Source organism: Triturus cristatus, chromosome 5_2, assembly GCF_964204655.1.
Source record: "Triturus cristatus chromosome 5_2, aTriCri1.1, whole genome shotgun sequence".
NCBI lineage: Eukaryota > Metazoa > Chordata > Amphibia > Caudata > Salamandridae > Triturus > Triturus cristatus.
In genome coordinates, this window is record NC_140588.1 from 791,357,650 (window position 1) to 791,376,574 (window position 18,925).

At 48.9% G+C, this 18,925-nt stretch overlaps 1 protein-coding gene across 2 annotated transcripts in view; it reads left to right on the forward strand.

Moving 5' to 3' along the window:
- Positions 1-18,925, forward strand: part of HPRT1 (hypoxanthine phosphoribosyltransferase 1) — a 796,282-nt gene that overhangs the window by 418,043 nt on the left and 359,314 nt on the right. For both annotated transcript variants that reach the window (XM_085607912.1, XM_085607911.1), the window contains exon 5: positions 14,275-14,292. In XM_085607912.1, coding sequence (XP_085464038.1) covers positions 14,275-14,292 — 18 coding nt within the window. The remainder of the gene's footprint in view (positions 1-14,274; positions 14,293-18,925) is intronic.

The window sequence follows — 18,925 nt, forward strand, 5'->3', positions numbered from 1 at the left end:
CTAGATAAAAGGCAACTTGATTTGCTTGGTGTGTGATATTCCCCATGCTGCGAGCTTGACGTAGCACCGCGTCGCGGTCTTGATAGTTCAATAGTCTGGCCAAAATAGGACGCGGCGGGGCCCCCACCGGCGGCCGAGCTCCCAAAGTGCGGTGTGCTCTTTCTACAGCGAACACAGGCGTCAAGTGCGCAGCGAACAGGTCCCGCAAAAGGTCAGTGACATACACCTCCATCTTCATGATTGCCGTCGTATCCGGTATCCCCGTGATGCATAGGTTGTTCCGACGCTATCTGGCCTCCATATCCTCACTTTTTTTTTTTTCTTTTTTTTTTAAAAACCTTTATTTCTCCAAGAGTCTGGACACAGCTATTCAGCCGACAACCCGGAGGTTCGGCAGCTTCGATAGAGAAGGACAAAGAAGCGTCCACATTGCATTAAAGGAGCAGTGAAAAGATTCCATTTTTAAGTAAACACAAACACACAACAAACCCCAGCAAGGCAAGAACACTGGATGCCCATGGTGATAGCCCCCCAGGGGAGGCCGGACCCCAATCATCTAACAGTCACAGTACTGTGATAAGAGGAAGAAGGGGGACAGCAGAGGCCCAAGAAGTCAGTTAATCATCACATCTTATATACTGGGCTGGAAAGAATGTCAAGAAGAAAGCTGTTCCTCGGGGGGGATCCAAATCAGGGGCAAGACAAATTCCCCCCCGTATTGATTCCACCGCCCCCAGATGGCGTGCCACTTCCGAGGGCGGCCTCTAGCGCAATATACTGTCTTTTCCCTGAGCATACTCCAATCCATATTTTCTTTCCACGCGGTCAATGTGGGGGGCCCCACGGAGCCCCACAATCGCGCGATGTCTCTCTTAGCGACCATGTTACCCAGAGTCACCCATTGGGTCTGTGCCGCATCGTGATCAGTGGGCCCCCAGACATTCAGGAGACAACACCGCGCTTCCGGCTGCATAGCAATGCCCGTCACCTCCCCCATCACTGCATGGACTCTCCTCCAGAATTCCGTGATGACACCACATTCCCAGATGATATGCAGGAAAGTACCCACCATACCACATCCCCTCCTACATAGGCCTTCCTCAGAGAATCCCATATGAACCAGCCTTGGCCCCGTCACATACACTCGATGCAGTATTTTGAGCTGCACCAGCCTCAGACGCGACGGGATCGCAACCTCCTTGGGAGAGGAAACAGCAGACTGCCAATCCTCGTCATCCAACTCGAGTCTATCCCTAGTCCACTGGTCCCGCAGCCCCAGAAGCGCATCCGCCCGGACGTTTATCAATTTCTTGTAGATGAGCGAGATCGTGCTCTCAGGCATATGGCCATCAAGGATCCGGTCCTCCAAAGGGGAGGACTCAGGCACCTTCTCACCCTCCACGAGGACTGACCGGAGGGCATGACGCACCTGAACATAGCGGAAAAACTCGGAAGTCCCCAGCTCATACTTCTTCTGCAACTCTTCAAAGGACTTCACCCTCCCCTTAATCAGCACATCTCCGACCCTGGAGATGCCGATCAGGTCCCATTTATCAAAACCTTTTGTATGCCAAAGCCTACCCAATCTTTCAGATTCAAACAGCGGGGTAGCGAGGGTGAGCCTATCCTTCCAGCCCAACGAGTCAGTTGCCATCTTCCACACACGCACCGCCACCCCAGTGGGCCCCGTGAGGGACGAGTCCAGGGACCGCGAGTACAACGCCCTGTGATAGTTACCCCCACGCAGCAACCACCTATCCATGGCATAACCAGGGCTGAGGGCAGGGCCATAGAGACCATGATTAATGGCGCTCAGCTGGGTGGCCCAATAGTAGCGTCGGATGTCTGGAAGCGCAATACCCCCATCATACCATGGAAGCGTCAACTTAGCAATTGCTATTCGCGGCCGCCCGTCCCACAACAACGTTCGTTGGAGGCTTTCGATCTCCCGAAAGTATTTGGCCGGTACCCAATCTAGAGTATTCTGCAATGCGTAGAGGAACCGGGGAAGAGACATCATTTTGAACAAGGCAGCGCGCCCAACGAGGGAGAGCGGCAGCCTCCGCCAGCCCTCTACATCCCGCCGCAGGCGCGCTAGGGGGGGGAGCAGGTTCCTCTCATACCGCAAAGCGGAGTCCGTGGAGATAAAGATCCCCAGATACACGAAACCCTGCTGAGCGATCTGGATCGAACAATTTCGCGGGATCGGTGGAACCTCGCCACTCAGAACATATTGATACGATTTACTCCAGTTGATGACGAGACCCGAATTCCTACCGAAAGATGTAAGAATGTCGCAGACCACTATCAGTGATTTCTTGGGCGAGGCAAGATACAACAGGATGTCATCAGCATATAGCGAAATGCGGTCCTCGTGTTCGGGCGACCATCTAAGTCCCCGTATATCCGGGTTCCAGCGTATCCACGCCGCCAGTGGCTCAAGGGCGAGGGCGAACAACAATGGCGACAGGGGGCAACCTTGCCGAGTACCCCTCCCAAGCTGAAACGGAGTCGACGCCCGGCCATTTACCACCACACTCGCAAGGGTCCCTCATACAGCAACCTCACCCAGCTCACAAAACCATGGCCAAAGCCGAACTTGGCCAGCACAGCCCACAAATATGCCCATTCCACCGTATCAAAGGCCATCGTGGCATCGAGAGACGCCACAACAGCTGGTTCACGCAGCGTGCCCGCCCTGGCGATTACACCATGAAGGCGCCGAAGGTTTAACGCAGTGTTACGATGCGGAATAAAACCGGATTGATCCGGATGGATCAAGTCTCCAAGTACCCTGATCAATCGGGCCGCAAGGACTTTAGCCAGAATCTTCGGCTCGGCGTTAAGAAGTGAGATAGGCCTATATGAGGCACACTTATCTCGGGGTTTACCATCTTTGTGTATAACAACAATTGTCGCCAGTCGCTGATCCAACGGGAGGGTCCCACTCCCCCGCGCCTCCACGAACATGGCGCGCAGGTGAGGGGCAACCCTATCCGGAAACAGCTTATACAGGTCAATTGGCAAGCCATTTGTGCCCGAGGCCGTGCCCGAGTTCAGCGCGCGGATAGCTCCCGCCACCTCATCGACCGTTATGTCTCCATCCAGATCGTCCCTATCTACGTCGGAAAGACAGGGCAAGGCGATATCACGCAAGAGGTCACGCGAGTCCTCGGGCGGCCTATCCGACACTGAGGCATAAACCATACGGAAATAGTCCGTGAAGCACTGTACAATCCTCTCAGGTTCCACAATCACCTCTCCCCCCTCTCCCGTCAACTCCGGCACTACTCTATTAACCCGTTCTTTTTTGTCCAGCCAAGCTAGGAGTTTCCCGGCCTTGTCACCAACATCATACAAGCGGCCCTGCTGTTCCCTACTGAGGGTCTTAGCGGCATTCGTCACCAGGTCCTTATACTCTGCTTGCTTCAAGCTCAGCTCATGCAGTGAGGCCTCTGTAACCTCCTCCTCTAACGCTCCCTCCAAAGCCACGATCTCCTCCTCAACCTGCATAACCTCGCCATCTCTCCGCTGCTTGGCCGCCACTACAAGGGAGAGGGCCTCCCCTCGCAGCACAGTCTTAAATGCTTCCCACAGCGACACTGCCGAGTCCACGGATCCCTGATTGTCCTTGAAAAAATTATCAACTGTCTTCACCAGTGCGCTGCGCATCTTGGGGTCTCGGAAGTACCAAGGGTTAATAGGAGCCACCCTTCCCCCTCCCTCACGGCCAACATCCATCCTGACCCACACTGGCGAATGGTCCGATATACCACGCGCCATGTGCCTGGCCTCGGACACCATTGAGGCGTGCGCAGCCAGAGTGAGCAGGTAATCAATCCTAGAGAGGCTACCATGCGCTCCGGAGTGGAAGGTGTATTGGCTCTGTGTGGGGTGCCGGAGCCTCCAGCAGTCTATCAGGCCAAGTGTGTCAAGAAAGTCTGGAAGCCACTTCTGAGCCCCCCCTGTGTCTCTGGGCGGGTATCTATCCAAGCCCAGAGCCAACAGCATTGAAATCACCCCCCACCACAAGCATACCCCCCGGGAGATCCAGCAAGGCCCTACCCAGATCTGTAAACGTGGAGGCCTGCAGGGCCGGCGGGACATAAACCGAAACTAAAACCAAAGTTCTTCCTTCCCACCGCCCCGCCACCGCCACAAACCTCCCCCTATCGTCAACAATGGTGGAGTCCACCTCAAATGGTAGCGAGGCTCTGACTAGGATGCCCACACCCCTGGACCCAGAGGAAAATCCCGAATGAGCTATGAATTTATAACCCTTCCTATTAAGAGCATAGCACGTGTTACCTATAAGGTGCGTCTCCTGCAGTAGGGCGACATCCGGCAATGACCGTTTCAAGAATTGCAAAACAATCCCGCGCTTAATGCGATCCCCCAAACCATTAACATTCCAGCTAATAACACTTAAACCCCTACCCCCCATCCCCAAACGTAAGGAGGCCCACCCCACACCCGAAGAGCCACCATGGAACAGTCCTGAAAATAATCAATACGCCTTGCAGAAACAAACCCCCCAACAACAAACCCAAAATCCCAACTATCCCCCCCACCCTGCACCCCTGCTGCAGCTTACAAAGCCCCCCCAACTTGCAGTGTGCCTGTCGCCCTACCAAACCCAAAATCTACAAAAAGTACCCTAAGGGAGGAAAGAGCTCCCCTCGTCCTCCCACAACCCTCCGTATTTACTGCATTCTGTTCAAGTCATTAGCTAGAGTGAAGTCGAGTCAGTCCGGTTCCGAAGACATCAACCTTGTTCATCCCGGCCTCTGTCCCCGTCTGCGGCAGTGTCCTCTCCCGTCCGTCGTCGGGGCAGAGCGTCCAGCCAATCATCGGCCATGACAGGCGACTCAAAAAAGAATGTTCGGTCTTCGTACACCACACGTAGTCTGGCAGGGAAGAGCATGGTATATTTCAGTTCCCTCTCCCGAAGCCGCCTCTTCACCCCCAGGAAGCCCTGCCTCTGCCTCTGCACCTGCTGGGTGAAGTCAGGATAGAAATTCACCGACGCGTTCTGAAAGGGGACTGGGCCCGTCACCCTCGATGCTTGCAGGATAGCGTCCCGATCTCGAAAATGAAAGAGCCGGGCGACAATCGGCCTCGGTGGGGCTCCCACCTTGGGCCTACCACCCGGCACCCTATGGGCCCTCTCAACTGCGAAAAACTTTCCAAGACCCTTAGGCTGCAGATGGTTAAGCACCAAGTCCTCCACTAGCAGGTCTACAGACGTCTCGTCCGAGGACTCCGGGAACCCGATAACGCGCACGTTGTTGCGCCTGGCCCGGCTCTCAAAGTCCTCCAGCCGACGGGCTGCGAGATCACTCTCGGTCCGTAACTTACGGACCTCGGTCTGTAGTTCCGAGACATCATCAGCGAGGCCCGTGGTCTTGAGGTCCAGGGTTTTAACTTGTTCGTTCGTTCGTTTTGCCCAAATCCGCGCGGATCAGATTAACGTCCACCAAGATGGCATCCACTTTGTGCGCCAGGGCATCAAACTGTCTCCCAATCGAAGTCTGCAGCCCTTCGAGCGCGCCCATGACATCCTGGAGCGAGAGCTCCGGGGCCGAGGGTGAGGCCGTCTTCTGTGCATCCGGCGACTGGCTCGGTCCACCCGGTGACCCCTTCTGCTGGGCGTAGCGGTCCATATTATTGGCCTGAGTATAAGCTCCCCGCCTGGTGGCCTTAGGCTTCAGCCGATCCACCTCTGCTTTGCCCGACATGGTTGGCTCAAGCAGGTCGGTTCAAACAGGACGACCCTCTCTCAGCGAAAGGAGGCAGGAGTGCGCAGTCCTGCGATGGGCCGCCAGAGTAGCGTACAAAGCGTCCAAATGATAATAAAGCAGCCGAGAGCACTCCCTGGGCAGGACCAACAAAGGGCGAGAAAGTGAAAGTGAAAGGATAGGGACCTCCGTCCGGTAGTTCACACCTCGCCTGGCCGCTGTTGTTCAATTAGAGGTCGGGCATCCTGCCAACTCTAGCCCCTGGCATCCCTCGGAGATAGGCCTCAATCTTCCGCCATGCATAACTCCGGTTCCCGGTGGGCGATCCGACCGCGGGTAGCATCAATCGCCTCCCTGACAAGTCATCTGCACGATGCCATGCATGCAAACAGGATTAGAGACAGGATAGTCGACGGAGGGCACGAGGGTCTCGGGAGCTCAAAGCTCACGCGGCCATCTTGGTCAAGCGCTAGGCTCCTCCCTCCAAATCCTCACTCTTTGCACGGATCACGCCCAGGAGTCTATCCATTTGCGACAACTGGTCTTTGGTCTCAACCTGGAACTCACGGAAGTCGGAATGTTTATTTTCAAGAGCGTCCAGTCTGTGTTCATGCACACCAACCTGGGTCCTCACGGATTCCATCTGAGTCGTCAAGGTATCAAGTTTCGCGTCGATGGTGCACAAGCTGGAGCGCATTTCCAGCATGAGGCTGCGCATGTCTTCACCGTGGTCATCTTGTTGTGTCTCCGCTGATCCTCCAGAAGCCCCCTCTGCATCCGGTTCCATTTGTCTGGTCAGGCGTTGCTGCTCAAAACTAAGCCTGGGCTGCTTGGCATCATGTTTGCCCATGATGGCACGGCAGGTAGGTCTCCCCCCAAGATACAGTGTTTGCCAGGCACCCTGAATTTCGCAATGTGGACCCAAGCAATGTTATTCCCTATCTGCGTCGGCGCACGGTCGCACCACACACGGTGCAGGAGTGTGCCCAGTGTTCCCCCGGTACCATCTGCCACCAGCGCCCACAAAGTCAAATATTAGCCACCAGGCCCCCGGGTTTACCGGCCTGAAGCAGCTCCCACAGGTAGGGTGATCAGGCGTCCCGAGGCTGCCAGGACATTGTCCGTGTCTCATCAGCTGAAAACTGGGGGGAGGCGCTCTTTGTCCACAACGCAGGGATAGTTAGCAGTTGGTTCAAAAAAGCAATTTAGTTAACATGCAATCTACTGACAATAGTGCATCCTGTGTATGTAAACACTGCCCCTCCCGCATCCTGCTGCTGGAAAGTGCTGTCAGTCTGTGTGCTCACGTGTCTTAAAGGGAGATTCTTTCCATTCTTTTAGCAAGTGTCCCTGTGTTCACCGTGAAGACTGGACCCTCAGCTGCCAAGTCGTGAGCTTTAGGTGAAGAGCCGCCACCTGCCTCACCGGGCCCCTCGCTGATGCTGGCGCCGGCAGCACACAATATCCTCAATATGTGCCTATCCCTGGGGCCGCCAGCAGGCACCAGCACACTTGTCCTTCCCCCCCCTGCAAAGGAGCTCCTGACCGCGTTCCTGTGTGCAGCCGGCTTTCGCAACACGAATGGTGGCGTCTTCGTCTGCCAGGGACGTCCTTGCGACTCAGCTCGGGGGTCAATCCGGTCGTCCGCCACCTCACCACATCCCTCCTCGGTCACGACAGGCCTCCAGGCTCATCCGGCCGCTGCTCCGCCCAGGATAACTGAAATCTTCTACAGGCCTGAGGCGAGACCACGGTCTCGAGTATTAGGGGCGGCCGCAACCCGGCACCACAGCAAGCTCCGCCTCCTCCTGCGCTCAGTTCCACAGGACTCCGGAGATGTCACAAAGACTGCAGGCTCGGCAAGAAAGGACACCGCCCGTGGCCACAGGCGTTCCTACGTGTATTTAGCCATCTGGAGCAGAAATTCAACCCAGATAATGATCGGATTTATGCCGGATAATATCTCGGCCGGCGGAGCACTCTCAGGGAGCAGCCATCCCGCAGTCTGGTAAGCCACGCCCCCTTGAGTGGCGACAGTTGACAGCTTTTTACCATCCTTCCGAAGTCTGTGATATTATTCTGGCAGCCAGGCGTCCCTCCACTAAGACGGTATACGCCTGCAGGTGGAACACATTTGTGGCATGGTGCCCAGCAAAGGCTGTGGATCCCCTTTCTGCCCTTCTTTCCGAGGTCCTTCAGTTCCTTCTCTCTTTGGCCCAGCAGGGCTCTGCTCTGGGCACTATCAAGGGTTATCTCTTGGCCATTTCCACCTTTCTAAGGCTTCCAGACCAGCCTTCTCTTTTTAAGTCTCCGGTTGTTAATCGCTGCCTTTCATAATGCCTCAATGGGACTTAAATCTTGTCTTAACCTATCTGATGTGCGCTCCCTTTGAGCCACTTCATAACTGTCCCTTACGTCTTCTCACTCTAAAGACGGCTTTCTTGGTAGCTATCACCTCTGCCAGAAGAGTGAGTGAGCTCCATGCTCTTTCTTCTAAACCTCCTTTTCTCTCTGTTCATCCGGACAAAGTGATTTTAAGGACTTGTCCTTCTTTCTTGCCAAAAGTTGTCACGCCCTTCCACATCGGGACGCCCATCACTTTGCCCACCTTCTTTCCGCATCCTTCAAACGAGGAAGAGAGGCTCCACCGTCTGGACCCAAAACGTGCGCGCTCGTTCTATCTGAAGCGCACACAACAGTTCTGGGTGGATAACAAACTTTTTGTTGGCTACGTGGGTGCCAAAAGAGGTCTGGCCGTTCACAAACGGACCATCTCTTGGTGGGTCGTTCTGTGCATCAAAGCATGTTACTCGTTTGCTAAGAAGGAGCCTCCTGTGGGGCTGCGATCCCATTCTACATGGGCAACAGCAGCCGCTACTGCTTTGGGATGCGGTGTTCCCTTGCAGGACATCTGTCAGGCAGCTACGTGGGCCTCTCTGCTCACGTTTACCAAGCATTATTGCCTTGACAGTCAAGTCCGGAGAGACGGCTTCTTTGGCCGGTCTGTTCTCTGTGACTTTCTGGTGTGATCTTATTCGCAGACCCACCACCGGGGTTGGTATTGCTGGGGTATTTATTCTACGGTAAGGAACCTATCACTAACGTGTCTCTTTCAGATGCACAAGTTACTTACTTGTGTAACAATATATCTGTAAGAGACATTAGTTAGTGATAGATTAATTACCGCCCCACCCATCCTCCCCGTTCTGCGAACTGATTTCTAGGGTTAAGGTCATCCCTTTCAGGACCCTAGTTTCATGGCCCCAGTGGTCCGTTTCTTGCATGGCTCTGCGTTCCTGGCGCGGAAAGTCGTGTACAGAACTGACGTCAGCGCGCATGGGTGTCTCCTAAGTAGTCTCCGTGACGTCATCTCGCCGCCTACAACGGACACGGAGCCGCACGACGCCACCTTCCGACGTGCAGGGGTACTGCTGGCGAAAACTTTCCAGGTCCAGTCTGACGCCTGGGGATATTCTACGGCAAGGAATCTATCACTAACTAATGTCTCTTACAGATATATCGTTACACAAGTAAGTAACTTGTGCTGTGTGGAGCTAGAGTGGCAGCAGTTGACAGCATTCGACCTTCCTCCCGAAGTCGGTGATGTGGTTTTGGCAGCCAGGCATCTTTCTACTAAAACTGTGTACACCTACCTGTGGCAGAAATTTGTAAAATATTGTACAGAAAGGTTTATTGCTCCTCTTTCTGCTTCCCTCTCTCAAGTCCTTCCCTTTATTTTAACCCTTGCACAGCAGTAAAGGGTACTTTTGGCCTTGTCTGCCTTCTTGAGGCTGCCAGACCAACCATCTTTAGTTAAATCCCCTATTATAAACAGATTTCTTAAGGGGCTTGTGCATATGTTCCCACCCGTCCCATTCATCATGCCTCAATGCGACCTTAATTCGGTTTTCACCTTCCTGGTGTGTGCTCCATTTGAACCTCTGCACAACTGCCCCCTCTGGCTGCTTTCCATCAAAATAGCCTTTTTAAGTGACAAAAACTCTTTCCAGGAGGGTGAGCAAATTGGAGGCTCTGTCATCTGAGCCTCCTTTCCTGACCATCTTCCCTGATAAGTTGGGGCTTTGCACTAGGGCCTCTTTCTTACCGAAAGTGGTAACACCATTCCACGTGGGTCAGTCAGTCACTGTGCTCACTTTCCATGCTCCTCCGCACTGCTGTAAAGCGGAGGAGCAACTCCACCGTCTGAACCCCAAAAGAGCGCTGTCGTTCTACCTTGACCGCACTAAAGAGTTCCAGGTGGACGACCAGTTCTTCGTGGGGTACGTTGGATCAATGAAAGGTTGGGTGGTGCGGTAGAGGACAATCTCACGGTGGGTTGTTCTTTGCATCAAAATTTGCTACGCTCTGGCCAAGAAAAAGCCTCCTTAAGGCTTAAGAGCTCATTCCACTAGAGCCAAGGCTGCAATCCACTACGATGCAACATGGTGTTCCAGTCCTCAACATTCGTCGGGCAGCACCGTGGGAGTCACTTCACACATTCACTAAGCTCTACTGCCTGGACTGTCAAGTCCACAGAGATGGCCTTTCTGACCAGTCTGTCCTGCAGGACGTCCGGGTCGAAAACTTGGCCGCAGTCCCTCCTCATGGGATGGTATCTATTCTAAGGTAAGGAATCTGCAGCTAGAAGTCTGTCAGATTAACAAGTTACTTAGCTTTAGTAACGCTTTATGCGGTAGAGACATAATCTAGCCGCAGATTCCTTATCGACCCACCCATCCTCCCCGCACTGCAGACAGGTTTTTAGGGTCAGGCATGATCCCTTTGAGGGCCCTAGTTGTTCTTAACACACCACTGTTGGTGCGCCTCATGGCTCTGCTCTCCTGGCGTGGAAAGTTGAGATAAGTAACTGACGTCTGCACACCGAGATGGTGCCGATATAGATGATGCAGATGTCACTTCGGCGCAGACGAAGCCGACTTAGTCACGCAGAGCTGACCGACCCCACCTACCAGTGTGCAAGGGTATTGCTCGAGCAAAAGTCTTCCGGATCCAGCCTGACTCCTGGGATATTCTAAGGTAAGGAATCTGCAGCTAGATTATGTCGCTACCAGATACGGCGTTAACAAAGGTAAGTAACTTGTCCTTTTGTAATCTAGAAAGCAAAATCCTCCACCAGTTTACAGAAGAGTCAATAAGGGGGATCAGTCCCCAGAACTCAGGGATATTATTCGAACTACAAACCGCATTTGAGATTTTAACCAGAAATGCTGTCCGTAACTATGGATTAGGTCTAATATCAATAAGAATGCAGTCTGGTCCTGGACTTTTATTTGTTGGACATTTGTTCAAGGGCCATTTACCGGTAGTTACTCCTAAATGCACCCAACGATGGTTAATAAAAATTGGAGATATTTTTTGCTGGCAGTATTATGAAAGATTTAACTGCCTTTTCGCTGACAGCAGGGAAAGATATTGAGTGGTTTCACTTTTCATATTTACAACTGTTTAGATTAGATTAGGTCAGTAATCAGATTCATCCAGTCTAAATCATTTAGTGAATAAGCTTTTGCTCTGTCACGCATACATACTTTTTTATTGGTCTACGGTAGAATCGACTAACAGTTGAATTCCTAACTGAAATAGCTCAAATCAAATCTACAACTCTAAATAGTTTCAGGAGTGATAGAATATAAAAGTCTAAATTTGTCCAAAATCCGATCAACTGGGCATAGCCATGCAGGCAATGGGATGGCGGCCTCCAAACTCCGTGTGTTATTGAACTGAAGGAGCCTTCATCGCCCACAATATTGAGTAAATAGTATTATGGAAAATGCAAGCCTGACTGAAGAGCACTTTTTTGTCTATCAGACTTAGTTGTGACACGTAGGCCAAAAAGGCCTCTAAAGAATACTATTCATAGAATTACCGTGGATATTATCGGGACATAACAAATCATGTCTACAAATAGAAACATAGGTCATACAAACCATTGAAGTTATTTATTTAGTTTGGGCAGATCCCTTTTTAGGTCGAGCCTAGGCAGCGCATGGGCTGACACTCGACATGCTGTTATCTACTCACTGTGCACTTTCACCACGCCCACTGCTTTTCATTGGTTCCTTTGTCTGCCTTTCAGAATTTCTTTGGTTCATTTGGTGAATAATTCACATTTGTCCTGCCTTTTGGCTGTTTTATTCAGCCCTGGAGACTGCATTCCCTTCTGGCCATTTATGTAGGTTTGGTGCAATACTCTTTCTTTTGCCTCGACTTGCAGTGGCGTCTCCCGCCCGTGGCTGCTGGCTCTATTTTTTTCGAAATTTTATTGATACCCCTTTCATTGTGAAGAAGTCTCCAGCACATCCCTTTTCGAGCTTCCTACACAGTGTTGTGAAGGGGAGGTTCACACGCAGCACGAGTACAGCCAGCAGGAGCAGCATTTCGGAAGGCTGCTGTCCTTATTTCTTTAGCAGAAACCAAAGGAAATGATGGACGGAGTGTTGAACATTGCAAGCACTCACCCCCAGTCAACTGATCTGGGTTTAATCCATCACCGTTCTTTAGCCCACTCTGCCACCCCAGTTCAGACATGGCCATATGCAAATCAGTCTGACCCTGTGCCTCATGGGAACAGTCCAGCCCGAACTGCCAAGCCCTGTCTTCCCTGGACCGGAAACACGCTTCCTAGGACCGGTTTCTGGCATTTCAGCCAGGCTTGCTTGAATCCAGTGGCAAAGTGAGCAAAGGGACTCATGTCTGAGCATACCCTGCCAACTTATGGCGAACAAATCAAAAACCAAAGGAAATGATGGACGGAGTGTTGAACATTGCAAGCACTCACCCCCAGTCAAAATCCATCGTTTTTCTGCTCACCATGCTGTTCCAGTTTGAACCCAGCCATATGCAAATCAGTCTTGACCCTGTGCCTCATAGGAACAGTCCAGCCCGAACTGCCAAGCCAGGTCCTCCCTGGACTGGAACCAAGCATCCTAGGACCGGTTTCGGGGGTTTCACCCCTCTTCAGCCAGGATAGCTTGATTCCAGTGGCATGGAGAGCAAGGGACCCACGTCTGGTCATACCCTGCCAACTTATGGCGAACAAAGCAAAAACCAAACCGAACTGGGGTGGCAGAGTGGGCTAAAGAACGGTGATGGATCAAACCCAGATCTGTTGACTGGGTGTGAGTGTTTGATTGGTTCTGATACTCCGTCCATCACCACCCCCTTTTGTACCGCTTTGTTCGCCATAAGTTGGCAGGGTATGCCCAGACGTGGGTCCCTTGCTCACTTTGTCACTGGATTCAAGCTAGCCTGGCTGATGACGGCTGATTAGCCAGAAACCAGTTTCAGGATGCTTGTTTCGGGTCCAGGGAAGACATGGCTTGGCAGTTCGGGCTGGACTGTTCCCATGAGGCACAGGGTCTGACTGATTTGCATATGGCCATGTCTGAACTGGGGTGGCGGAGTGAGCTAAAGAATGATGATGGATTAAACCCAGATCTGTTGACTGGGGGTGAGTGCTTGCAATGTTCAATACTCTGTCCGTCATCCCCTTTTGGTTTTGCTTTTTGAGAAAGGACAAGTTCACAATGCTCACTCTGGTAAACTCCCCTGCTCTGTAGACTCTAGAGACTGAATGGTACCTCTGACTTGTAGGATGCACATTTTAGTAAACCAATCCTGTTTTCTCACAAATGCTATGTACTGTTCAGAGCGGTCGGAGCATTTTCAGTCAGCTGTGCTGCTCTTCGACCTTACCTCTGCTCCACATGCTTTCATGAAAGTGATGGCAATGTTCGCAACTGGTCGTTGGAGGTCAAGGATGTATGTATTTGCATACCTTGATGACGGACTGCTTAAGACTAGTTTGCTGTATGCATTTGTACACCACCTCAGAAGTTTTTAAGGTTTTCCATCCATGAGTCAGGTACGGATCCATCAGAAAAAGTGTTACCGAAGGTAAGTGATTTTTTTCATTTTGTGGCTTCGCTGATATTCAAGAACCGCTCCTGACTTTCCACTTTCCTAATATCAAGATAATCAAATGATTGGGACGGAGTTAATGACTTCATTGTTCTACTTCAAGGCGGGTTAAGTTTTGGCTAGCTCCGCAAATTCATCCAAATCAGTATGTCCCTTGTACCCGCTCCAGAAATATTCTTTTTTAGACCCTGACTGTACCATATATGAAATCCTAAAAGACACTGAGTAGTAATGCCCCTCAACCGAATACCTTTATCAATAAATGAAGTCAATTATTCACAGTATGTATTTTATCCTATTTATTTGAATACCAATGACATGTAAAATGCCAAGTCAATCTGTTCACATGAACCACATAAAACTAAAATGAGGAACCAAGTTTGGGGGGGTCACAGAATGTAAAGTGCAAAAGAATGTTTTGCAAGTTCTGAAACATCTTTTCCCCATGCTTTTCACCCCCCTCCCCCTTTCCCTCAATTTGAAAGTACAGATAAAAATAAACGTGTTTAATAGTCCATAAGTGCTGTTTATACTTTGTTTGATATGGCATTGTCTGCATTCTCTTCTAATATCCATTTTTTTAATTCTTTTCTAGAATGTCCTGGTTGTAGAAGTAAGTGATGCTTTACATTTTTATGAGTAGTATTTTGGAGTATTTGAATGTGAAACTAACATCTGCCAGAAGCAATACCGTTAGGTGGTAATGGCCTTGGAACGCATTGGAACACATTGATTGTTATAATTATTTTTCCGTCTTATGGTGTGCAAGAAGTCTCTTCACAGTAATTAAAATGAATCACACTCTTATTAAAGTAATTCCCCAAAGCCCACGTGAACCTGAGAATTTAAGTTCAATCTCTAACATCCTATTTGTGCTTATGATCCAGAGAAGACCGCAACTACTCAGTCTTGACTGCATGTTCAGGCTAGAATTCTAAAGAATGTGTCTAATGGGAGCCTGACCTTTGATGCTGCTGAATCTGTGCAGACTTGGACAGCCTTGACCACTATTTTGTACTGAGAAGGCTTCAGAAAGTGGCAAGAGAAAGTGAAGGAGTGAACAGCTCGATTGTTTTAGGTTATCAGGAGGGGTATGGAGAGGCATTGTCCAACAGCGAAAAGATGACAAGAGCATCTAAATTGGTCTATAGCAATGTCAACATTTTTGGTATATCGAAATCGTATTACACATATGTGAAGAGTTATGCGCTCGCTTCTGTAGTGTCCTCCCCAGCCCGGGAGCATATAACAGACCATGTTCTACACGGAGCTCTGGTTTTGAAATGTTTATTCTTAAGCAAAAAACCATTAACTGAACGCACTGTGGCACAGACTTTATTAACCACACCCAAAAGATTACGTAATATTTGAAAGATGTCTGCCAAGAATCACTAGAGGCCTCATATGCACAAATACAGGACACAACATCTCCCCCTTTGTTAAATTAAAAGTATGAACAAATATATACAAGTATACACATTACTCCTCTGAGTCATCAAGGTGCTCGCACCAGTCTTCCAGATCTAGTTGCATGAGGTAGAGGGATGCCTTCATCTGGCATCTGTGGAGAAGTCGGATGCTTGACTTGGGCACTCAGGTGGACTTCCCTCACTCATGAGGTCTGGAGTTGACGCACATAGAGGCAAATGCTTAAAGTGTGATGAGTCTCTAGTTATGGATTTTCCAGGTCATTGGGCAGTTACCAGATTTCCTTTACTCACCACAGCTCTTAGTTGTTCAGCATCAAATGAAGCGTCAGTCTTGCATGTCTGCTTTTGCTTGACAAGAACTCTGTTTCCTTTCTTGAAGACCGTGCCTCCAACACCTTGGCGTGTATCAGCATAAGCCTTCATTTTGCATTTGTGAAAGGTGTCGGTGACCTAAATCTCATCAGGGTCTATTGACCGACTGATGGTGCATTGTGATAACTTCGTTCCAAGAGCTCTCCCAAACAGCAAGGTGGCGGGACTTTCTCTTGTAATAGAATGAGGAATGGAACAGTAGGCATAGAAGGTTGGGCGTAAAGCTGACTTTAGGTCAATTTCTTCCAGCACAGCACCGTGAACCACCCTCTTCAAAGTACTCCTAAATAGTTCAACTATGCCATTTGCTTCTAGCCAGAGAGTTGTACTTTTCTGATGTTTGATGTTCAAAGGATTAAGATAGTCTTTGAACTCTCTGCTATTGAAGGGTGGACCGTTGTCAGATTTGAGAGTGGAAGGAACACCCCATGCTGCGAAAATGTAGTCCAGCTTCTTAATGACTTTGTCATGTTATGAGTACTCATCGGCAACTCCATTGGATGATGTCCATTATTGATGAGTCTGAATAAATCAACCTGAGTCCTCTCCCAGGCCTGCTTAATGAGATCAGACATATTCAGCGGCTGCGGAGTAGGTTTGGGTGACACAGTTGCACAGATGACAACCTTTCAGTTGCCTTTAAACAAATTCATCAAGGCGTGAGAACCACACTAAATCCATGAGGGCTCTTTTGGTGGCAGCAATTCCACTATTTCCTTTGTGAGCCAGTTCAATAACTTGTTGCCTCAAGCTTTCAGGAATAACTATTCCTGCCCCTTTTAGTAAGACATCATGGTTAACAGAAAGTTCTTCTTGTACATTCTTGAATTTCTGGTACTCAACATCATCTGTAAGAGGTAGAGTATGTTTCTTCCATGATTGCGTGGCAATGATTTCTTTAAGCTTGAGCAAGTTTTTGTCAGTACTAGTAGCTGTCAAAATTTGTTCAATAGAAAGAGCAACAGGTGCGCTTAACTTTACTAGAATATTGATGTAGGCCTCAGCTGCTTTGGACGATGTCCTATGATGCTATAATGGCACTCGTGAAAAATAGTCTGCTGGATTATTGTCCTTCCCTGTTTTATGCACAAACGTGCAATCAAACTCCAAAAATGGTGAGCACCGCATGTTGATTCGTGATACGAGTGAAATGCTTTCAATACAGAAATACATGGAAGTGTCCACACGCCCATACTACTGCTAAGCTTACTTTCTCAGGTTGAGAATAAGCACGTTCTAAGAGAGACTCCTGCTAGCATAGGCCACATTGTGTCTCCGAGCATCGGACTGTTCATTATTTTGAGCAAGGATAACGCCCAACCCCACAGGGCGTTGCATTTTCCACAATCAAAGTAAGCCATTTCAGTTGCATTTTCAATTACGTGTTTTGTTTTCTTGAAACTTTATTCACATTCAGATTACCATTCAAACTTAATATCTCCCTTTGTTAGTTTTCTTAGAGGGGTACTCACAGAGGCAAAATCACAAATGTACCTGGAGCAGTAGCTGCCAATGCCTAAGAAGGATCATAGCATGGTCACATCTTCTCTAGGGCAAGTAGACAACAAAGATTGTACCTTTTCGGGGTCCGGAGTCATTCCCTTTTCAGGGAAAATATGCCCAAATAATTTGTTTTTATGAAACTCGCACTTCTCTGCATTTAGTGTGAGACCTGAATCAGCAAGCAGACAGCATACATGAGAGCGTCTTATCATGTTGCTTTCGTGTAGCCCCAAACACCAATATATCATCACTTCAGTTGAAAGCATGTGACAGGCTGTTTTATTCGATTAATGACATCTTGAAAGATTTCTGCAGCTTACGACTCACCAAAACAGAGTTTTCTTTTTATATCTGAACAAACAAGCATGGGTTGAAAAATAGTAATGTATCTACAGTTTTTTTTTCAGTTCATGTTGATGGTAGCCTTTGTTTAAATCAAGGCGGGAGAACACTTTAGCACCATACAGCTGCATGATCATGTCTGCAATGTGAAGATCTGTATGTCTTTCTTTTTCAATTGCTTTGTTGGCCTGTCGCATGTTAACACAAATGTGCACTGAAGCTCCACCGTCCTATTTTTTTTTTCGCACTACCACATTGGGTGAAACCCACGGTGTTGGACTAGTAGAGCACTCAATGTCCTGCTTTAGCAGTGTTTCTAATTCTTTCTTAATGGCTGCCTGTAAATAAAAAGCAATTTGACGGTGCCGCTGTGCAACAGGGTGAATGTCTTCATTAATGTAAAGCTACACCTTCATTGTCTTAAGTTTCCCAAGTCCATGAAACTGTCGGGAATTAACTCACTATTTCAGAATGGGCATTGAAGTGGTAGTTGACAGAGATCAGTCCCGTGACAGCAGCATTATCGAAACTTAATAAGCATGCACTTGACGATGTACCTTGGAGGACATGAATGGGTGCGTGTACTGTCGTTTTCTTTTGCTGCAAAACATCCTTAACCCTGCAAAGTCATAGAACCTGACCAGGTGTACACCTATGCTCTCGATGGTGTGAGATGTGGTATAGGAGATAGTTCTTTGTACTTTTCTGCCGGCATGATGTTTATCGACGCACCACTGTCTATTATAAACATTTTAGGGCAGCCATTCACCTTGAGATTGCTTTTAGGTCAGTGTCAAAATGAACATTGTTGCTTCATGTGGCTAATTTTTTTTTTAGATTTGTGTCTTTCTTTGCAGGCAAACCAATCCTACATGCTCATGTCGATCTGTAACTGGCACACCATCGCATATCCATCTTCCTCACTGTCACTCGATGATATTACCAAACCTTTGGAAGATACTTTTGATGACTATCAACTTTTTTTCGTTTCCACTTGCTTTAGTCAGTGTTGCTGTTTGGCCTTGTGGGAGTGGCTAGAGAGCTTCTGGAACTTTTTGACATCAATCTACTCATCTATCCTTGACTCACTTAGTTTCTCTTGTCGATTGTCAACCCATTATGAAATGGTTCTTACCCGCATCCCTTGCATATCTGCGAATAGGAAAGGAGCGTCCTCTGTATTACAACCCTATATCAGTCCAAATTTTGACATATATTCCAAAAAAAGGGTTGGCAGGTCAAGTTTTCAATGTGGTAAAATATTCAGGTTATATTCCAAAATTATGTTCAACAGCATCTGTTCAATCTCAAATCATTCTTAGCAGCCTACGCATTTCGTCCTTTGCTGGACGTCATCAGGGCTGTAAGGAAAATGTACATACACACCAGTCAGTGTTTCAAATTATAATCACAATCAATTAATCTATACATTTTAAACACAAAATATGCTCAATATTCAACAACAAATAATGTCCTGCCTATCTCCATTCTCAAGCATATACCCCAGGATACAATATTCAAAGAATTATTATACACGTTCAAAATTCAATTATGACTTTGAACTGCGAACCATACTCAATGAATCAATTTGTTCCAATT